General features: G+C 42.8%; 1 protein-coding gene across 17 annotated transcripts in view; it reads right to left on the reverse strand.

Annotated features, from left to right (window-relative positions):
* The window catches only part of COBL (cordon-bleu WH2 repeat protein), a 277,939-nt gene that overhangs the window by 64,158 nt on the left and 196,203 nt on the right, over positions 1-17,578 (reverse strand). For 9 of the 17 annotated variants that reach the window (XM_014738943.3, XM_005609148.4, XM_070264439.1 and 6 more), the window contains 2 exons: positions 12,445-12,583; positions 9,200-9,370 (listed from right to left, as the gene is read on the reverse strand). In XM_014738943.3, coding sequence (XP_014594429.3) covers positions 9,200-9,370; positions 12,445-12,583 — 310 coding nt within the window. The remainder of the gene's footprint in view (positions 1-9,199; positions 9,371-12,444; positions 12,584-17,578) is intronic. The other 8 variants (XR_011437757.1, XR_011437758.1, XM_023639066.2 and 5 more) reach the window with 1 other exon arrangement.

A 17,578-nucleotide genomic window follows, 5' to 3' on the forward strand; every position in this document is an offset into this window, starting at 1 on the left:
CGCAAACCCCTCCTGAGTGTTGCTATTTTCTCTCGGGAGAGACTGACCCATCCGATAAAGGATCATTCCATGCGAGTAGCTTAAGCCCCGGTAGGCCTCGAGGGATGGGGTTACAGTAAAGAAGGGCCGAGCCTGAATTCATATCATCTCACAATAATCCTTAAGACAACAGTTTAGAAGATGATTATCAGTAAAGGAATGCTTGGTTCACAATCTCTATTTAACTTTTACGAAAAAACAAAGCAATGATATTTAGTAAAAATCTTGAACCATTCTTGAAAAATCAAGATGTCCATTACTTACTTCTGGGAAGAACTTAAATTTACATGAATCCAAAAAGAAGTTCTTAAAACTCTTGAGATTAAAAAAAATTAGGTTTTATGCCTAAGCTGACTTTATAAAGCTTCAAGAGACACAAACATCACTGTCATTATTTGTATCAGCTCAGTGCTTGGGCAGTGACATGAAAATCAAAGACAAATTTGCCACCAGTTTTCTTAACTAAATAATTTTACTTCCTTTCAGCACTCCTATTTATATTTGCTATTCCTTTGCAGTGGTAGGTTGGCAAATGGTTAGTAACCAGCTTTCTGGAAAAAATAAAAGGGATAGATAGATAAAATTTTACTGATATAAAGGAAGGGTAGCACAAAATTTACAAGTAACAATAAAATATACAATACTCTGTTGTAAATGCTATGTAACCAATTGATTCTCACAGAATGCTTTTATCAATTTTTGCCAAACTTTTATCTGTAGCCAACCTACTATTATTATTGGCAGACATGAGTAGTTTCAACACGAATGTAGACTGATAATTTTATATTAAGCAGTATGATGAAAATGAAACCATGAAGACATATGTTGGAGCTTGTTTATCAATCACATGAATGACTTTGCTGAATTGGATAATGGTTTTAGGAGAATGGAAAGACAATACTTCAACTTTTTTTTGTGCTCTTAACAATGCATTGTCTACTGATATGACATGCTTTTATAGTTAATCTGCATTATTAATACTTACCAATCACTCTCTTACAATTGTCTCTAGACAATTAACAAGACAACAAATCAAGCCCTGATATGTAACCTTTGCCAATTTTCATGTTATAAATACTCCCTCCATAGTTCATTTCTAGCTATTGACATCAGTTGCTGAATGTAGTGCTGGGAAGAGATGCAACAGCATACTGTTAAATAGTATTTTCACTGTTATACCTATTATATATTATTGAATCATATTGACTGAACATATGTAAATAACCTCAAGAACACAGAAACAGTGAAATGTAGTAAAATAAATAGGAAGTGATGAGTTTTCAGTATTTGCTTTTAATATTATTTAATTGTAAGCTTACATAATTTATTTTTTAATAAAGATTCCGTTTAGCAATTAGCTTGCAAAATCTCTGAAATTTCAACAATCTGTACTCCCCAGCTGGCGTGAGCTAGGTCCAGCACACACTTCCTCCACTGAGTTGTCACTACGTTCTTTAATTCTCAAGTCAGGGACATAGTAGCTTGTAAATAAACGGCTAAAAAATAATCATCAAAGGAAATAAGTTCATGAGATCTTATTTAATGCTACGCATAGCTCTATCATGATTCTCATTGCTTTGCTTCTAAGTGGCATTCAATCTCTAGTTCCTATTAGGTGGATTTAACGGTTTTCAAGGTACAATCATAACAGGCTAAAAATTAGTTCCAGTTTTTCTCATGTACTTCTGGATAGGGACAGACTCTGCCCCACAGCCACCAACTTCCTTCCATTTTATGTGAAAGGCCCCTTGCGCACCATCCACTTCCTGTATCCCTGGATGCTGTGCCCTTTCCCATGGCCGCAGAAGCAGCTGTGTGGCTGGCTCTCCTGCCACAGGAAGGAAGGCAGCAAATAAACATGAGACAAGAGCAGGAGTGCTTCCCTGGGCTTGCTCCGAGGTTCACACATCTGCAGGGCTTAAGGGGGCTTCCATGACAAACAAGACTGCCAGAATTGTTGTATTTGTGTCACTAGCTTTAGGATTAACTACTTTGTTTTAAAACAGGAAAAATGTTTAATTTTGGTTCAAATTTTAGAATACGATGTTAGGTGACCTTAAAGAGGATTGGTCCCAACTTAAGGGGCATCATGTTCCAGCTCCTGCCTAGCTTACTGCTCTCTGCTCAGACAAGCTCACGGCTGTTCGCTGAGCCCAAGCCTTCAGTGAGATCTGGTCCAGGAATGGGGGAATTTCGTTACAGCCATTTGCCAATAAACCCAAGAGCTGTACTCCAGATATTTCTAAATTCTCAGTTCTTCTGCTGAGTCACACTGCCTAAAATGTGACTTCCTATTATTGTTAATTTTACACTGAGCAAACTCAAATTACCATCTTCTAATTGAAAATGGATGGCTTATTTCTCTCATTTCCTTATTTTGGAATTTCCTTGAAGTTCTTTAGAATGGGACACTTGTTCTCAAATTGAAAACCAATCAGCTAGAAACATCACGAAGTTTCTCACTGGTGGGGCTTTAACTCTACATATCATTTAGCACAGGAGACAATGATCTATTTTCCCTCTATGTCTTTAAAATCCTTTGCCAATTACCCTAGAAATGTATAACTGAGGAAGACTGATTTGCTCAAGCCTGGTGTAGGAAAATGTATAAGAAAATGACAGTCATTGGAGAGTTTAATTTAAAAACTATAAAGCAAACTGAGGATCTGTAATTTGAGCTCTAAATGCATTGATCTTTAAATCCCCAGGGTCTTCTTACTGAAATAAGTAAGTGATGACCTGTTAATAGCGTGATCAGAATCAGCACTGCAAATCTGGTAAACAATTCAATGCAACTAGTAGGATAGGCTCCATCATCAGGATTGACAATGAAGGTTCAACAGAAATCAAATGACAGCAGAAAGCCAACTGATTAGAAAGCTATGGGGAAAAAATCCATATGCACAATTATATTGGTTTAGACATGCACATAAAGCATCTACGTACATGGTTAGAGATCTAAAGGTTAATATGAAAGCTTATTGATAAGAAACAAAAAGATTACAGAACACAGACCAGGGAAACACTCTATTACACTGTTGTTACAATTATGCTAGAAAAGCTCAAACATATCACCAAAGACCCATTCAGGATGACCTTTGTGCCATAAGACTTTGAGAAGTTACATAGCTTAATCATTCTTCTCCCATATGTACAATTAGTATTTACCAACTAAGACTCTACCAGCTGGCCTGGCCATGGCTGCCAGGAAGAAGTTGACAGCATAGATCAGGCAAAAAGAACCTCAATTCTGCACCAGGTGATGGCAGAGGACAAGTCCTTGATCTTTGGGCACACAAAGCTTCACCCTTGCCCCAAGTCGACTTTGAAAAGGCTGAATTTTGTCTACTGTAAGCTCACTTCAGAAGAACGAAAATTATACCTATAGTGGGAAGTGATTTTAAATGAGATACAGGATTCCAAAGATTGGTATGTTGGACATATAACTTCATCAATCTGATTATGTTATCCTCTTAGCTACTAAGATTGTCCAGAAACCAAACCCTTTAGTCTCTGAGTACTAATGGGCACATTCTAACATCAGTAACATGTCCAGTAACTCCTCTGGTCTTCAAAAGCAAGAAATGAGAAATGTAGGTGGAGGCCAGGCCTGAAATGGCCAGTCATGTGTTGAAATTGTTCCACAGGGAGAGTGGTTCCTCGGCGACTTTTGACTTTCAGATGCTTGGCCACACTGTCTTTGCATCCCTCACTTGATCTTCACCATTGGCACACAATCCTCTCTCTACATTGACTCATAACATGTCTTACATTCTCTAGACTGCAACCAAACTGAAGGATGCAACGTGACTGTAGGGGACACCGTTGACTGTTCATGCAGCATGCATTCCCCACATTTCCAACTAACAGAGCTCTAGTGTTGGCCAGTGACTTCCATACACCTCAGGGAAAGCTGACCCCATCCCAAGCTGTCAGGATGGGCCTGACTTATTGAAGGTCATTCTATTCTTATCAGGCACTGGGTCAGCATATTATCCAACTGTGGTCACTGAGACATGAGAGAAGCTCTGCAGTTGGGAGTTTGGGGAGAGGTTTCCTTTTCCTATGAAACTCTTGGAAGAAATAGTCTCTCTTCTTTCTCTGAAAACTCTGGTGTCTAGCTGTGATGCATGGAACAGCCACAGTACCCTCAATACCAGTGTGAGAAGGAAGTCAACCCCAAAGATGATATAGAGAAGAGACTGAAAGAACCTTGATCCCTGATGACAACTTTAGGCTTCAGATTCAACTAACACCGAACTCTGTCCGACTCTGAGATTCCTGTTCCAGGAGATCAGAGATTTCCAAATTGTTTAAGTAGGTTTGAGATGGGTTTCTCTTACCTGCAACTTGTATTGCTTATCTATTGCTACAGAACAAGTTTCCTCAAAACTTAAAGGCTTAAAACAATAAGTATTTATTATCTCACAGTTTCCGTGGGACTGGAATCTGGGCACAGCTTAGCTGGGTACTTCTGACTCAAGGTCTCTCACAAGTCTGCAATCAAGGTGTCGATCAGGCCTGTGGTCTCAACTATGAGCTCTACTGAGGGAGGGTCTGCCTTCAGGCTCATGTTAGTGGCTGCTGGCAGGACTCAGTTCTCATGGTCAGTAGACTGAGGGCCTCGGTTCCTGGCTGGCTATTGGATGGAGGCTCCCTCAGTTCTCTGCCACGTGCAACTCTCCATAGAGCAGCTCCTAACATGGCAGCTGGCTTTCCTCAGAGTGAGTGGGTGCCCAAGATGGAAGCCACTGTCTTTTTTTGTTTTTTTTTTTAATAGGAAGATTAGCCCTGAGCTAACTGCTGCCAATCCTCCTCTTTTTGCTGAGGAAGACTGGCTCTGAGCTAACATCCGTGCCCATCCTCCTCTACTTTATATGTGAGACGCCTACCACAGGATGGCTTGCCAAGTAGTGCTGTGTCCACACCTGGGATCTGAACCAGTGAACCCCGGGCTGCCGAAGTGGAACATACGCACTTAACTGCTGCGCCACTGGGCTGGCCCCACAGTCTTTTTTTAACCTAATCTCAGACGGGACAAGCGACATCCCAGCACTTCTACCATATTCTATGCATTAGATGTGAGTGACTAAATCCAGTTCATGTTCAAGGGGAGGGGATTACACAAGGGGTGAACATAGGAGGTAAGGATCATTAGGAGCCACTTTAGATTCACCAACCACACAAATGAAGGCATCCTAACAGGCCAGACTAAGAAACAACTGAAAAAGAAACAAAAGTTGGGATGCTGAACAGAAATCTTCACATCTTTCTCAAGTATGATTTGAACAGATCTTTGATGCAATGTTGACTCTATTGAGAGTACCCTACAGACAGACCTAAAATGCTGATACTGGACACCCTTTAGTTTGGAAAACACTCCAGTTTAACGAGGCTGAATGGAATAGCATATAACATTGTAGTGTGATGCTCACAGTTCACAGTGAGACATGCTCTGTTATATTCCTTTACTGAATATATGCCATGTGTCAGCACCATGTTCAAGAGTGGATACAAATATGAATAAGACGTTACAGCCTCCAAGTAGCTTAAAGTAGTGGAGGAGGCACATACAGGTGTGTGTAATACTGTACAGTGAGTAAAGGACAAACACCTACAGGAATTCAGAATGGAAGGAGTGGTAGGCATGCCAAAGACAGGTTCTGGAGACAGCAGTGGGGCATGCACAGAGAACTCCATCCTGCTGAGTGTGGCTAGAGCACACAGAGGGCTCACGCTAATCTGATATTCAGGCAGGGTCCACCTGGGGTGAGCTGGAGAACGGGCCATATGCACATATTAGCAGATGGTCACTTTATCTCTGCTGACTACAAACCATACGTTGGTTCAGAAAGAGTCTAGGAGTCACAGATAAATGTGGCATTGATAGAGAACACACGGTATTCTCCATTTTGCCTTTGTTACAGGTAAAAGTGGTTTCGATGACCATGAGTCAAGGACTGGTAACACTTTAAGCGTGAAAATGGGGAAAGACAAAGCCCTCTTTCCCCATTTGTCTTTGGGTAAGGTCCTGAGGCCAAGCTAGTTCTCGGTTCAGCTGGCAGAAGGCTGATGGTAACAGAGACAACTGGCATCAGCAAATGGAATACCAGCAAAGCCATCAGGACAGGGCCTGCAGCAAGATCCCACAGAGGTCAGGGTTGGGGACAAGGGCACGCCTGGACTGGCAAGTTCTGAAGTGAGAGAGGTCAAGATAAGGGTGGGGTTGTAGAGGATGTATTTCAAGTCTTCTTATCACCTTCACATATCTGTGTACAAATCCATGATCTATTAGCTTTTTAATTCTTTTTATCTTATGAAGGTTTGCTGTGCTTACTGGTTTCAAGAAAATATATTTTTCTTCTTTTGAAATAACCTAAGTGGAATATGCCATTTGTTGTACAAATCACAATGATTGTGTAAAGCCAAAGGTGTCCCGTGGAAGTGTCTGGCACGGTGGGAGAAAAGTGCAGGGTGATCGATGGAGCAAAGACTGAGGGTCTGAGATGCCATAAGGAGAATTCCCACTGTTCTGATTCTGGAGTAAGACCTTGGGCCAGTGACGTTACTTCTTCTGGCTCAGTTTCTCCCTAACGACAGAATCTACCCCACAGAACTGAGCAAGATCTTGTGTGTAAGATGCCTAGTGGACCAGCTGGCCCTCGCAGATACTCAGGGTAAGTTTCCACCATGGACACATTGTTGTTTTTACAAGGACCACAGGTCTAAAGTTGAACTCAGGAGGAGATATGCAAGAGCTTGTGGCTGACATAAAATCTACTGAGCTTCCACACAGCCACAGACAGAAGTTGGACTGAGTGTAGGTGAGATGCATACACCAATGGGGGGCACAAATTCACATCTAACATTTTATGTGCCAACATTCTATAGCCCGCCCTGAGACAGGTGAAACTAGTACCCAGATTTAAACATTACGTGAAAAAGTAAATTGAAAACAAAGGATTCGTTTTCTTTCGTTTTCCTTCCTTTCCTTTCCAGAAAGCAAGTTGCTTTCTGCCTAGTTGGGCAGGAGATCCCAGTTTTTAATGCTGTAAATAATGGTCAGGATGGTTCTGCTAATTAGATAAAATGAAAGCTCTAAGTTGGATGTATCAACTTCTGGTGCAGAAGCAGCCAGGAGAGAGGAGGACAGAGCAGGCGGAGGGAGAAATGTTTATTGAGCCCCCGCTCCCTGCAAGGCCTGGGCTAGGTTCTGCAGGGTACTAACACCTTTAGGGCCACCTCCCCCTACCTCCTGTTCTTCTTCTCTCTATACTGGCATTTCTGTGGGCACGTCAGAAGGGAAAAAATGGAAGAGAAGGTAGTAAGGTGAATTATGACCAGAGGACAAAGGAAGCTCCGATGACATGTACTTGGGGAAATGAATGCATCGGGGGAATGAACGTGGGGCATGAGAGGAGAAATGGAAGCAAGAAGAAAGTGAGCCTCATCTTTGCTGGTCCAAGACTCTTGATGGCTCTATTCCCTCCCCAGACCTCTTTCTGAAAGTCAACCAAGGGCAGGGGTGGGAAATATTTTCACAGCACTGTAGAGACCCACGAGGAAGCTTTCCTTCTTGAGCCTGTCGCAGGCCTTTGTAAGCAGCCCTCCCAAATCTGGTCTGCCAGTCTCCCCAGCAGACACCATACACTGACAGTGCCCCTCAAACACAGGGAGGCCCAGGAGGAAGCCCAGGTCTGCAGGTGTACACATAGCCAGCTATGGGAAAGCATATGAAGCTGGTTCTCCCATCCTTTGTAGGCCTCTCAACACTACTGGTCTTATGTAATTCCTTAATCGCCAGTGGATTGTGCCCAGCTTTACTGTTTTCACTCAGCTGTACCTGCCTAGCTGGCCCCCCCAGGAATGAGAATCTGTGGGTGAGGACAGCAGCCACAGGAGTGGTTACTGACAGCTCACGGCCTTGGTGCGTGGGGCTTAAAACTCGCTTTCTTCAGGGATGAAATGGATCTGGAGCTCTCTAAGCCTCAGTTGTCATCTTTCTGACCAATATGTCTAATCCTTAATTTTTGAATATCCTATAAAAATTCATTTGCATTTGGAAGCATGTCCAATGTCAAGATGATCAAACATATTTTAAGGATGGAAAAGAAGTATTTGTAGAGAAAGATAAAATGAATCAGGATTATTTTGTCTAAAAAAAGTTGATAAGTAATCCAACAATTATCTTCTTTATCCAGAAGCTGGCAGTGAGCTAGCTGTCATTTCCAAAGAAGAAAGAAAAAGATCAAATTGTCCAATGGCGGAAAAGTATGCACACACTCATGTGGGCACTGGCTGCTCAGCAGGCTGACTGCAGAGTGACATCACGTGGTTAGGAAGACGCAGTCCAGGACTGTGTCTGCTTTAACAATGAGGATCATTGCACAGCGGAGGTGTCCTGAAGGAGCGGCGAGCACAGGCTTGACATACGGATGATGCCATCTGAATATACATGGTTAAATATATAAAACTATCACCTGTCTGGAGGCGGGAGTGCTACATACACTGCTTATTAAAGTACAAAAGAAATTCCAGGAAATAATGAAGAAAGCCTGATCTCAGGGTGTGACAAGAAACAGAAATAAAATGAGCCTTTAATTCTGGTTATTGCTAGACTCAGATCAAGCTACTTCTCCTCTGGTGCCTCAGTTTCCCTTTCTGTAGAGTTGCAGTACTAATGCTTGGCCATTGGCCACATGGTTCAAAGGTTCTAAGTCACTAGTCCTCCCAGCACTTGAACACAGCTCTCCTTTGTGTTCACGGCTTGCCTGAGTGAGCTTACCAACACAATCCCATAATTGCTGCGCTGGACTGTGCTGGCTGTTGCTATCTGCAGACATTCTGAGGTTAGTTCTGTTTTGAGGAACATTAGCTCCGTGCTGACTGTCTCCACTCACAAAGTACAATTTTGGCTGGTCTAACCACAATATGAATGATTAATAGGTTAAATCATTTTCTACGGGTACCTGCATGGCATTCAGAGTGCATTCACTGTTAAATCAGACACACTGCATTGAGCATTTAGAAAGAAACGCTGGAGAGGAAAGGCACAGACACCCCAAGGTAAGAATGGAAAGTCTGGAAACCCAGCCCCGACACCCGTGACCAGAGACATGAGTGGTCAACACAGAGTGGGGAAGAAACAAGAGGCACGTACGTGTGGGTCTCAGGTCGGAGGCCTCGGAAACAGCGCCTTCCTCAGGAAAGCTGAGAGGCTCTGCCACGTCTGTGTCAGGAGGAGGGTAGGGCGGGGGCGGGGGCAGCACTAACTGGGGGGGCCCCCGAGCACTGCCTCTGGGAGGCTTTTGTGGCACCTGCCGTCCAACACCTACATGGAATCAATGGGGGTTACTTCAGAAGGTTAAACCTAGCGACACTCTGCCCTCCAACAGCAGACACACCATCACTCACCTGCACCAAGACCAACCTCACGGCACCCAATCCAGACACACCTGGCACCAGATCCAGCCACACCCAGCACCAAATCTAACCAACGCAGCATCAAATTCAACGTCACTCCACACCAAATCCAACCTCATCCAGCACCAAATCCAGCCACCTCTGGTAAGAAATCCAGTCACCCCCAGCACCACGTCCAACCTCACTCCTCCTTTACCATTTTACATGCATAGTGTCCCAGCCTTGGGCCAATTTGGAAATATCTGCTGGTGGTAACTTGTTTCTGGCAGGCACAACTATTTTTAAATGCTGGGATCAAAACTATTCTGAAAGTCCCCCAAAACAGCTCTGTCAGGGTGAGAGGAGCTCCTTTTCTCCATGTTAGTCTTTTTCACGCCCACAAGGTTTTCCTTTCGCTTACTCTCATTCCTTCTATCTATCCCCTACCATGGATTAAACATCTGCTGGTCTAGCTCACCTCCTGAAGGCCCTTTGGACTCTCAACCTCTTCCAGTGTTTAGTGTAACAGTTTTCAAATTTTGTTTTGAAGAAGGTCCTGAGTTGGAGAAAGTGTTAGAGGTGGTGTTCCCGCTCTATTCTATGTCTCATACAATCGGAGCAGACCCGCTCTGGTCTGTTTACACATGGGGGATCCATTTACAATTTTATATGCAAATGGATTTCTTTCGCTAATAAAATTTTTGAAAGTCAATGACTCAGTATAATAAATATGACTTACTAGTGTCATAAATCACGCTTACTCTTATTTCTTTTAAAAATACTTTCTTCAAGCTTTGAAGTTTAGAATCTTCTAGTAACTAATAGATTCTATGCTTCATGTCCTTCAGATTTTTAATAAAAATATTAAGAAATGTCATTCCTTCATCAAGAAATCTAGCTATTTATTCCTTCTCTTGGTTACAGTTCTTTAGATGTGGAAAAACATTAATTTCCCCATATCTACACAGCATTTCTTCCTTTGAAGTGCAAATAAGCCAGCACCAGTCTGGATGAGTGTGGTCTGTCTGGCCCAGGTGGGAACACTGCATGAGAAGGTACCCAGAGGGCGAGGCATGGAGGGAGGGCAGGCTGTCTAGTGGAAGGCTTATTTTTGTTTACCAAGAAATTTGGGTCAAGACCCAAATCCAGCTGGCTACAATACTATTTTAGAGCAAGTTTCAAAAAAATTTTTTTCTTTTTATATCTAGGCGCCTGAATAGAAAAAGTTGCTCAACACTTTTTTTTGTGTGGACAGGGTTACTTCTTCTATTTTTATTTTTTCACCTAAAGCCTAGACTTTGGTTAAAAGCTGCTTATGGTGTCGTTAGTGTGCTGTCAATTCATGGAGATTTCTGATGAGGATGGAGGAGTGACTTTAAGTGGCCAGCAAGACCTTCTTTCCACCCCGTGACCTCAAAGAAACTTCAGTTATTTTCAGTTGGAAGGGAGCTTCTGGCTTCTTCTCAATCCTCACAAACGAAAGTTTATGGACTCCAGAGAGAGACTCGTAGCGAATTACTAACACCCACATCTCCTCCTTGTAAGAGGAGGTTCCTTAGCAAGGAAATTATCCCTCCAGTTTTCAGTTTTAAAATTCCCTTCTCCTGTCATACCCATGGGCACTGGCTGACTGTCCACAGCCGGGCCAGGGTCTCTAAGCTCGACGCACTCGAGGCCTTGCTCCTCCGAGGCTGAATCAGGAGGTCCTCTCCTGGGCTGACATGGGCTGTCTGGCCTGGAAGCTGGCGTAACTCAACCACATCCACACTACAACTTAAAGTGGATGCTTCTTGGAATTTCAACAAGGAACTCTAAATCTAAGGGTTGTCATCCCTTTACAGAAAGGGTAGGGAGAGAGCTCAGAAGGAAGAATGGGGGTCTCATCATGGAAAAGGAGACAATTAGATTTATTTTAATGGGCTCCTGATCATGTTTTCTTTAAATCTGATAGTATTTTCCTTTGAGAAAGAGGATGAACTGACATGAAATATAGGGTATTGTTCCTTAGGATAAATGATCCCTAAGCTACGAAATACTGAGACATTAAAAGTGATGTATCGACAAGGGGGAAAAGTGCTGACGAACAGCCAAGTAGCTCATATTAAAGTTTCAGGCGCTGACAACGCAGCCACTCATCCTTGGGAGTCTTTTAACTTTGGGGGCTACAGCCACTAGGTCTTAGGCAAAATGTGAGGGTGCCGAGGGGACTAAATGGCATCTGGAGAGGCCCTCTGTTGGCTTCTGTAATGAGTCTGAAGCACTTGCATCATGGGGGGTTTCTCAGGCAACTCTGCTTGTCAAAAGCCATTTCTGTTTTACACAAATGAAAGAGCAAACACTGAATGACTTTAAAATAAAATTCACCATCCCTGACTCGTGGATCTAGAGTCTTCTGTCACGTCTCTCCACTTCACCTGTACCTGAGGGAGTGGAATAAAATGATCTCATAGGGTCTCCCTGCTCACAGACATTATGACTCCACCGTCTTTCCTTTGAGTTCTGTTTTTCTCAAAGAATATCAAGGGCTTTGCTACATATATAAAAAGTATATATGTGGAGATAATTTCAACAAAGTGGTCAAAAAACTACTGAACTGTTGTCAAATGATCTATAAATCCGCTGGGGTCTAGACGCGTTTCAAATGCCAGATGTCTTTCAAAACAGTATCCACGGACATCATCCTAAGAGCTTATCTTTTTCCATCAAAGACACACATCATACACCCACACTTGCTTGCTCTCCATCCTTCACCCTCTCTCAGCGTCTTGAGCCATTCTCCACCTTCCCAGCATCCCCACCTTCCAAATCATGCCCAGGACATATGCCTGCAAGATATTAAGTGAACTTGCAACTGTTTATTTCCAGACTTTCTTTCTTTAGCATAAATATTTCCCGTGTTAATGCCATTATGGAGGAGGCCACTGCAAGTTATTAGCAGTGCTGAAATTCCACACGAGAGCAAGCATCGCAGAGGCATGCAGACAGTGGGCATGAGTCACTCACCAGTCGTGCTCTTCCTGTTCTCCTCCTTGTCCTCAGTGCGAGTGGGAACCAGGGGGCTTGGCGGCGGGGGCTGGGGTGGAGGGGGAGCTGGCGCCCGCCTCTTCTTTTTCTGTAAGTCAATCTGTGACCCCAGAGATACCTATGAAGCACAAAGAAGGACAGTCAGTGTTAGGGTGGTTCTGTTGGGGAGTGGTGCGCATGTGGGACACACAGCTTGGAGAAGTCAGCTCCAATGTGACATGGTGCTCTAAGCAGGACTGTCAGATTGCCAGGGGAGTGCAGGGAGCCATGGTGTGAAGGCTTGCTGTGTGGCCCAGGAGTGGCCTGAGGATGTTCACAGATACCCCCAAGACTCCTCTGAGCCTAGGGGGCTGCAGCTCTGCCCCATACTTCCTAGGAATTCCAGGCAAATCAGGAGACTTGACAACTCCCCGTCAGCATAAATGTGAGAAAGGGGATCCTTAATCCTCAATTAAAAGCAAAAGAGAATTATTCCTTCTGGAAGTTTTATCAAGAACTACCATGTGACCAAGCAGAAGAACAGAAGTGAGCAGCTCAGGCGTCACTCTTGCCCCTGGACTTGGAGTTGCAATGAGGTACGTCAGTACATGGGACATTAGGTTAGCTTTTGGGCCATCAAGCCCCTATCCACGGAGAAACCCAGTTTCCACCAAAGACTTTAACAATGACGAAGAGACAGCTTCTAAAGGCAGCCTGTCAATATTGGGCAGGTCGCATTGTCAAAAGTGAAGTCTGTTTTGTCTGTGAGACAGTATTCGCTGATTCCAGTTCTTTGTTTCTCTGAGACTGCATAATTTTCCTCCTCATTACAGACACAGTTTTCATCCATTCGCTCTGATTGATGAAAATGTGTTTAAAGAGCGTTGCATTAGTGCAGAGTATGTACAAATGATGAAAACGATGACTGCACTCAGGGAGCTGACAGCCAGGGCTCTCACCTCAAGTCCAGAGAGCCCCTGATCATGGCGGGGTTCATCCTGGAGGGCGCCTCCCGCCCCCAGCCCACTGTGGATTCTAGTTCTACTCTTTGTGCTTGGTGTATGAACTCAGCTCACCTCCCAGGAGGGCAACTTCCTCTTCTGGGATGGACCTGATGTTTTAAGTAGGGGGTGTGTGTGGGTGTAAAAGTTTCCTTTTTTATTTTATCGGTAATAGACATTTAATGCAAAAAATTATATAAGCAAAAGGAAGAAAAAATCACTTTAACACTCAGAATAAACTAACAGTTGGCATATATTTTTCTAATCTTTCTTTTTTCTTTTAAAAGTCATATTTTTTTATCCTTCTACCATAATGTATTATAACCACCTCCTATACCTTTAAAATTGTGGAATGTATTTTATGTAAAACATAGGCATAAGAAAAAGTCAGTTCCATAAAGCTTAGCATCTCACCAGTAGTTTCCGTCCACTGCCCTGACTCCAGGAAGAACCACTTAAAACTCTTTTTCCCTTGGCATTTACTCTACTTTTCTAAATAATAAGATTATTCTGCTATTTCTTGATTTTCTCATCTTAGACATTGGCTTCCAGTCCAGAAGATGAGAGTTTAGCTCTTTGAGACACACACACACACACACACACACACACACACACACACACACTCTGACACCTCCACACATAGTTTTCCTTCCTGATCTTTCCAAAAATTATAGCACAAGATTTAAATTAACGTTCACTATTTAGTTATACATATATAGTTATAATAGATATTATAATGATGCAAAACACACATTTTCTTCAAGAGGTATTTTCTCCAGCTGAGACGTGTAACTTATATGTTGACTACATTTTCTTTCTAGATTATTCTTTTTTTTTCTCTGAACTTGATAACTGATTTGTTTTCTAACTTTTTTACTGAGTTTTCTAGAAATTCTCTTTTCCTCTCTTCACTTTTCAATCCCTTGTTTCCTGGATCCTATGCCTTTTTAAAAATTCCCTTCTTCATTTTAGTAGGCACAGTCTCTATTAGCTTTCTGAGACAAGATGTGCATGAGCTAAATGTTTGAGACTTTGGAAATCTAAAAATGCTTTTATTCTACTGCACTGAAGCATCAGCATAGAAGTCCATGGAAATCTAGGCTGGAAACAACTCTCTCACCATGCCAAGCCATTCTTCACCACCTCCAGCTCGGAGTCCTGACATTTCATGATGGCCTGTGCCGGGGTGGAGTTCTGCTTACCCCTCGTCTGGGGCATTCCCTGAGCCCTGCCATCTCTATTTCCTTTAATTCTGCGGAATGTTCTAGCGTTATTCCTTTCAGATTTTTTCTTCCCTCTGTTTTCCTTTCTCTGTCTCTCTCTGGGTGCCATTCAGTTGAATATTGAGGGTTCTAAATTGATTTTTAATTTTTCTTGAATATACCTACCTAATTAAAAAAAATTTCCTGTTTCTTGGAAATTTCCTTTACTTCAATATCCAATTTTTCTAAATTTTCCAATTTCTGTCACTGTATTTTTAATTTTCAAGAGTTCTTTCTTGTTACATATTTTTAAAATAGCAGCATGCCTTGTTTCCTGGCTGTAATACTTTCTCTTTTCTCTCTGAGGCTATTATTTAAATCTTGAAAAATGTTTTAATTTTAATTTTCTTCTATTTATGTATTGCATCCTTCAGGTTCCTTTTCTCTCTCTGTCTTGGCCTCTCGTCTGTCACTTTTTGATCTTCCCTCACTTTCTGGTGATCCTTGGCCAAATGCTCTCGGTTGTGTTTCTGTGGAGAGGGTCTGTTGACACACTGATGGGATCCCCTGCTGGTGCCTGGGCAGAAATCTGGGTAGCTCATTGGGAGATCCCCAAATACCCATATCTGCGGGATTCTCTTTTGTACACAAGGGAATCTCCAATCTCCTACCTGAAGGTGGAAGCTGGTCTTTCAAGCGGGATCCAGTGGGAAGGCCCTAGGCTCTCATTCAGCATATGGATTTCACTTTTCCCTCTTTTCGGTCCACTCAGCGTGTCTGAGGCCATGGAGTCAGAGTCTCGGTTCTTCCACCTCTGGAGGTGCGAGGGCAGACCTGCGGCTGTGCCTGGCAGTCTTACTGCTTCTCATACCCACGTCAGCCTGTCCTCTGTCATCTGCTCCTTCGCACGCTAGTGTGCAGAGGAACTTGTGCCTCACATGCTGAGCCTGGTCTCTCCTGATGGGCCTCTCCACCCCAGCAGTCAGCTCTCAGCTTCCTCTGCTTTGGAAGGACTTTAGCACAATCAAACATATTCTAATTCCACAGTGTCTACTGACCACTGTTACTGCTCCTTCTCCCTTCTCTTTGTCATAGTGGACTCGGTATAGTGGGGTTTCAAAAAGAGAGAGACAGACTAGCACATTTTAGCAGCTATATTTTCCCACATATTTTAAAGGCTACCTAGTATTCCACTGCATCCATGAAACATAATTAATTCAATTAACCTCTGTTGTCTTTGATAAAATATTAAGATATTTTAGTTTTATTACAAATTTAACTTCTTAGAACACCCTTTTAATTCTCAGACTGCTTTCCCAATTTTAAGAATCCTTGTCATGTGGCCAGCTCACACTGAATTTGTGATAAAGTTACCAGGACTCTATCAAATAAATGGATATCAAAGCTTTCTATTTTTCTGTTAATTTCTACATATTACTTTAGTCTGCTGTTCTAACTTGGGCCTGGGTGCTGGTGTGATGTGTGAGCTGGGCTCTCAGCAGACCCCACTCAGCTGTGCCCGACTAGGGGCGTGCCTAGTCAGAGGCGGGGTGCTTGGTCTTACCACCTGCAGTCATAGTCCTGCCTCTACTTTCCACCCAGTTGTTGATGACAATGGTGAAAGGCTTAGAGCTTTGGCTCTGCTGGCTGGATTTCTTCCTTCAGCATTTCCATCAATCTGTTAATTAATCATGATCCTTCAAGTGCTAGGGATGTCTGCCCGTGGTTTTTTCTAGTCCACATCTCTCGATCTCATCCTAAAAGGTGGTGAGAGACTTTGTTAAATGTCATTCATTCCTTACGCCTTCAATGAATTATCAACAAACAGTTGTCGGTTCCCTGTTCTGTGACAGGAACTGCAGTGGATTCAAAGATGTATAAAGTCCCTGACCTCACGCTGTTCACAGTCTAATGAAGGAGAGATAATTCTCCAACATTTACACGATCTTCTAGGCTGGAAACTCTGCCAAAAGCTATAATGTGGGGCATACTTGGGAATGCGGTTTCTTCTGTGAATTCATGCTGGTTAATCAGAGCACTCTAAGCTCTGTGTAATGATGATGTGTTCCAGAATTCTGCTGAGTGTCAACAGAAAGTCAGAGATGATCAGAAGAGGGGAGCAGGGAAGCAGTTCTGGCTCATCCAGTTTGGAAAAGCAATTTCACCTGTTGAAAGAAAGTTCTGGCTCACTGCTTGTTACAAGATTTGGAGAAACAGCAAACTCCTGGAGCCATTGCCGAGACAGCCAGCTTCATTACTGGTAGTTCTTCTCCCAGGGACAACCACAGCCACTCAACGAACATTTATTGAAGACCATGTATTTTCCAGGCATAGAGTTACTCTTAATAAACTAATTAAGATAATGTGTTTGAAAAGTGTTTGGCAAGGTCTGAGACCTCCAATCAAGACACGATCTAATGGGCAAAAGTTTTTTCCAAAGCTTTTGTTAGCTGAAGGTGTGTAAACAAAAGTGTTCTGGTAGACGTATTTACAGACTTCAGGAAAATACATTAACATTGGCAGCAACAAAGATTTATTAAACATTTACTAGGGGTGCCAACTGAATCTCATGTGACTACCTCAAAAGCCTCCAAAGAGAGGTAATTTTACTCTGTTTCATAAAGGAACAAAAGGAAACTTGTAAAAGATACCTTGCCCAAGGTCGTACAGCTAATAAGCGGGCAGAGTTAATCCACTCTTAAGCCACTTTCCTTACACCGCCTTCCTAGCTTCAGCCAGTAGGTCTGAAAGAAATAACTCCTGCATTTTTGAATGGAAATGTCTATTCCTATGATTCCATAAGTGAACAAAGCCGATGGAGCTCTCACCGTCCGTTGTGATAAAACATCCACATACTGAGCATGTTAGAAATCAATTTGTGCTTGCAAGTGTTGCTTTAGAAAACATTTTTAAACCCTGATTCATATCTTC

Source organism: Equus caballus, chromosome 4 (assembly GCF_041296265.1).
Source record: "Equus caballus isolate H_3958 breed thoroughbred chromosome 4, TB-T2T, whole genome shotgun sequence".
Classification (NCBI taxonomy): Eukaryota; Metazoa; Chordata; class Mammalia; order Perissodactyla; family Equidae; genus Equus; species Equus caballus.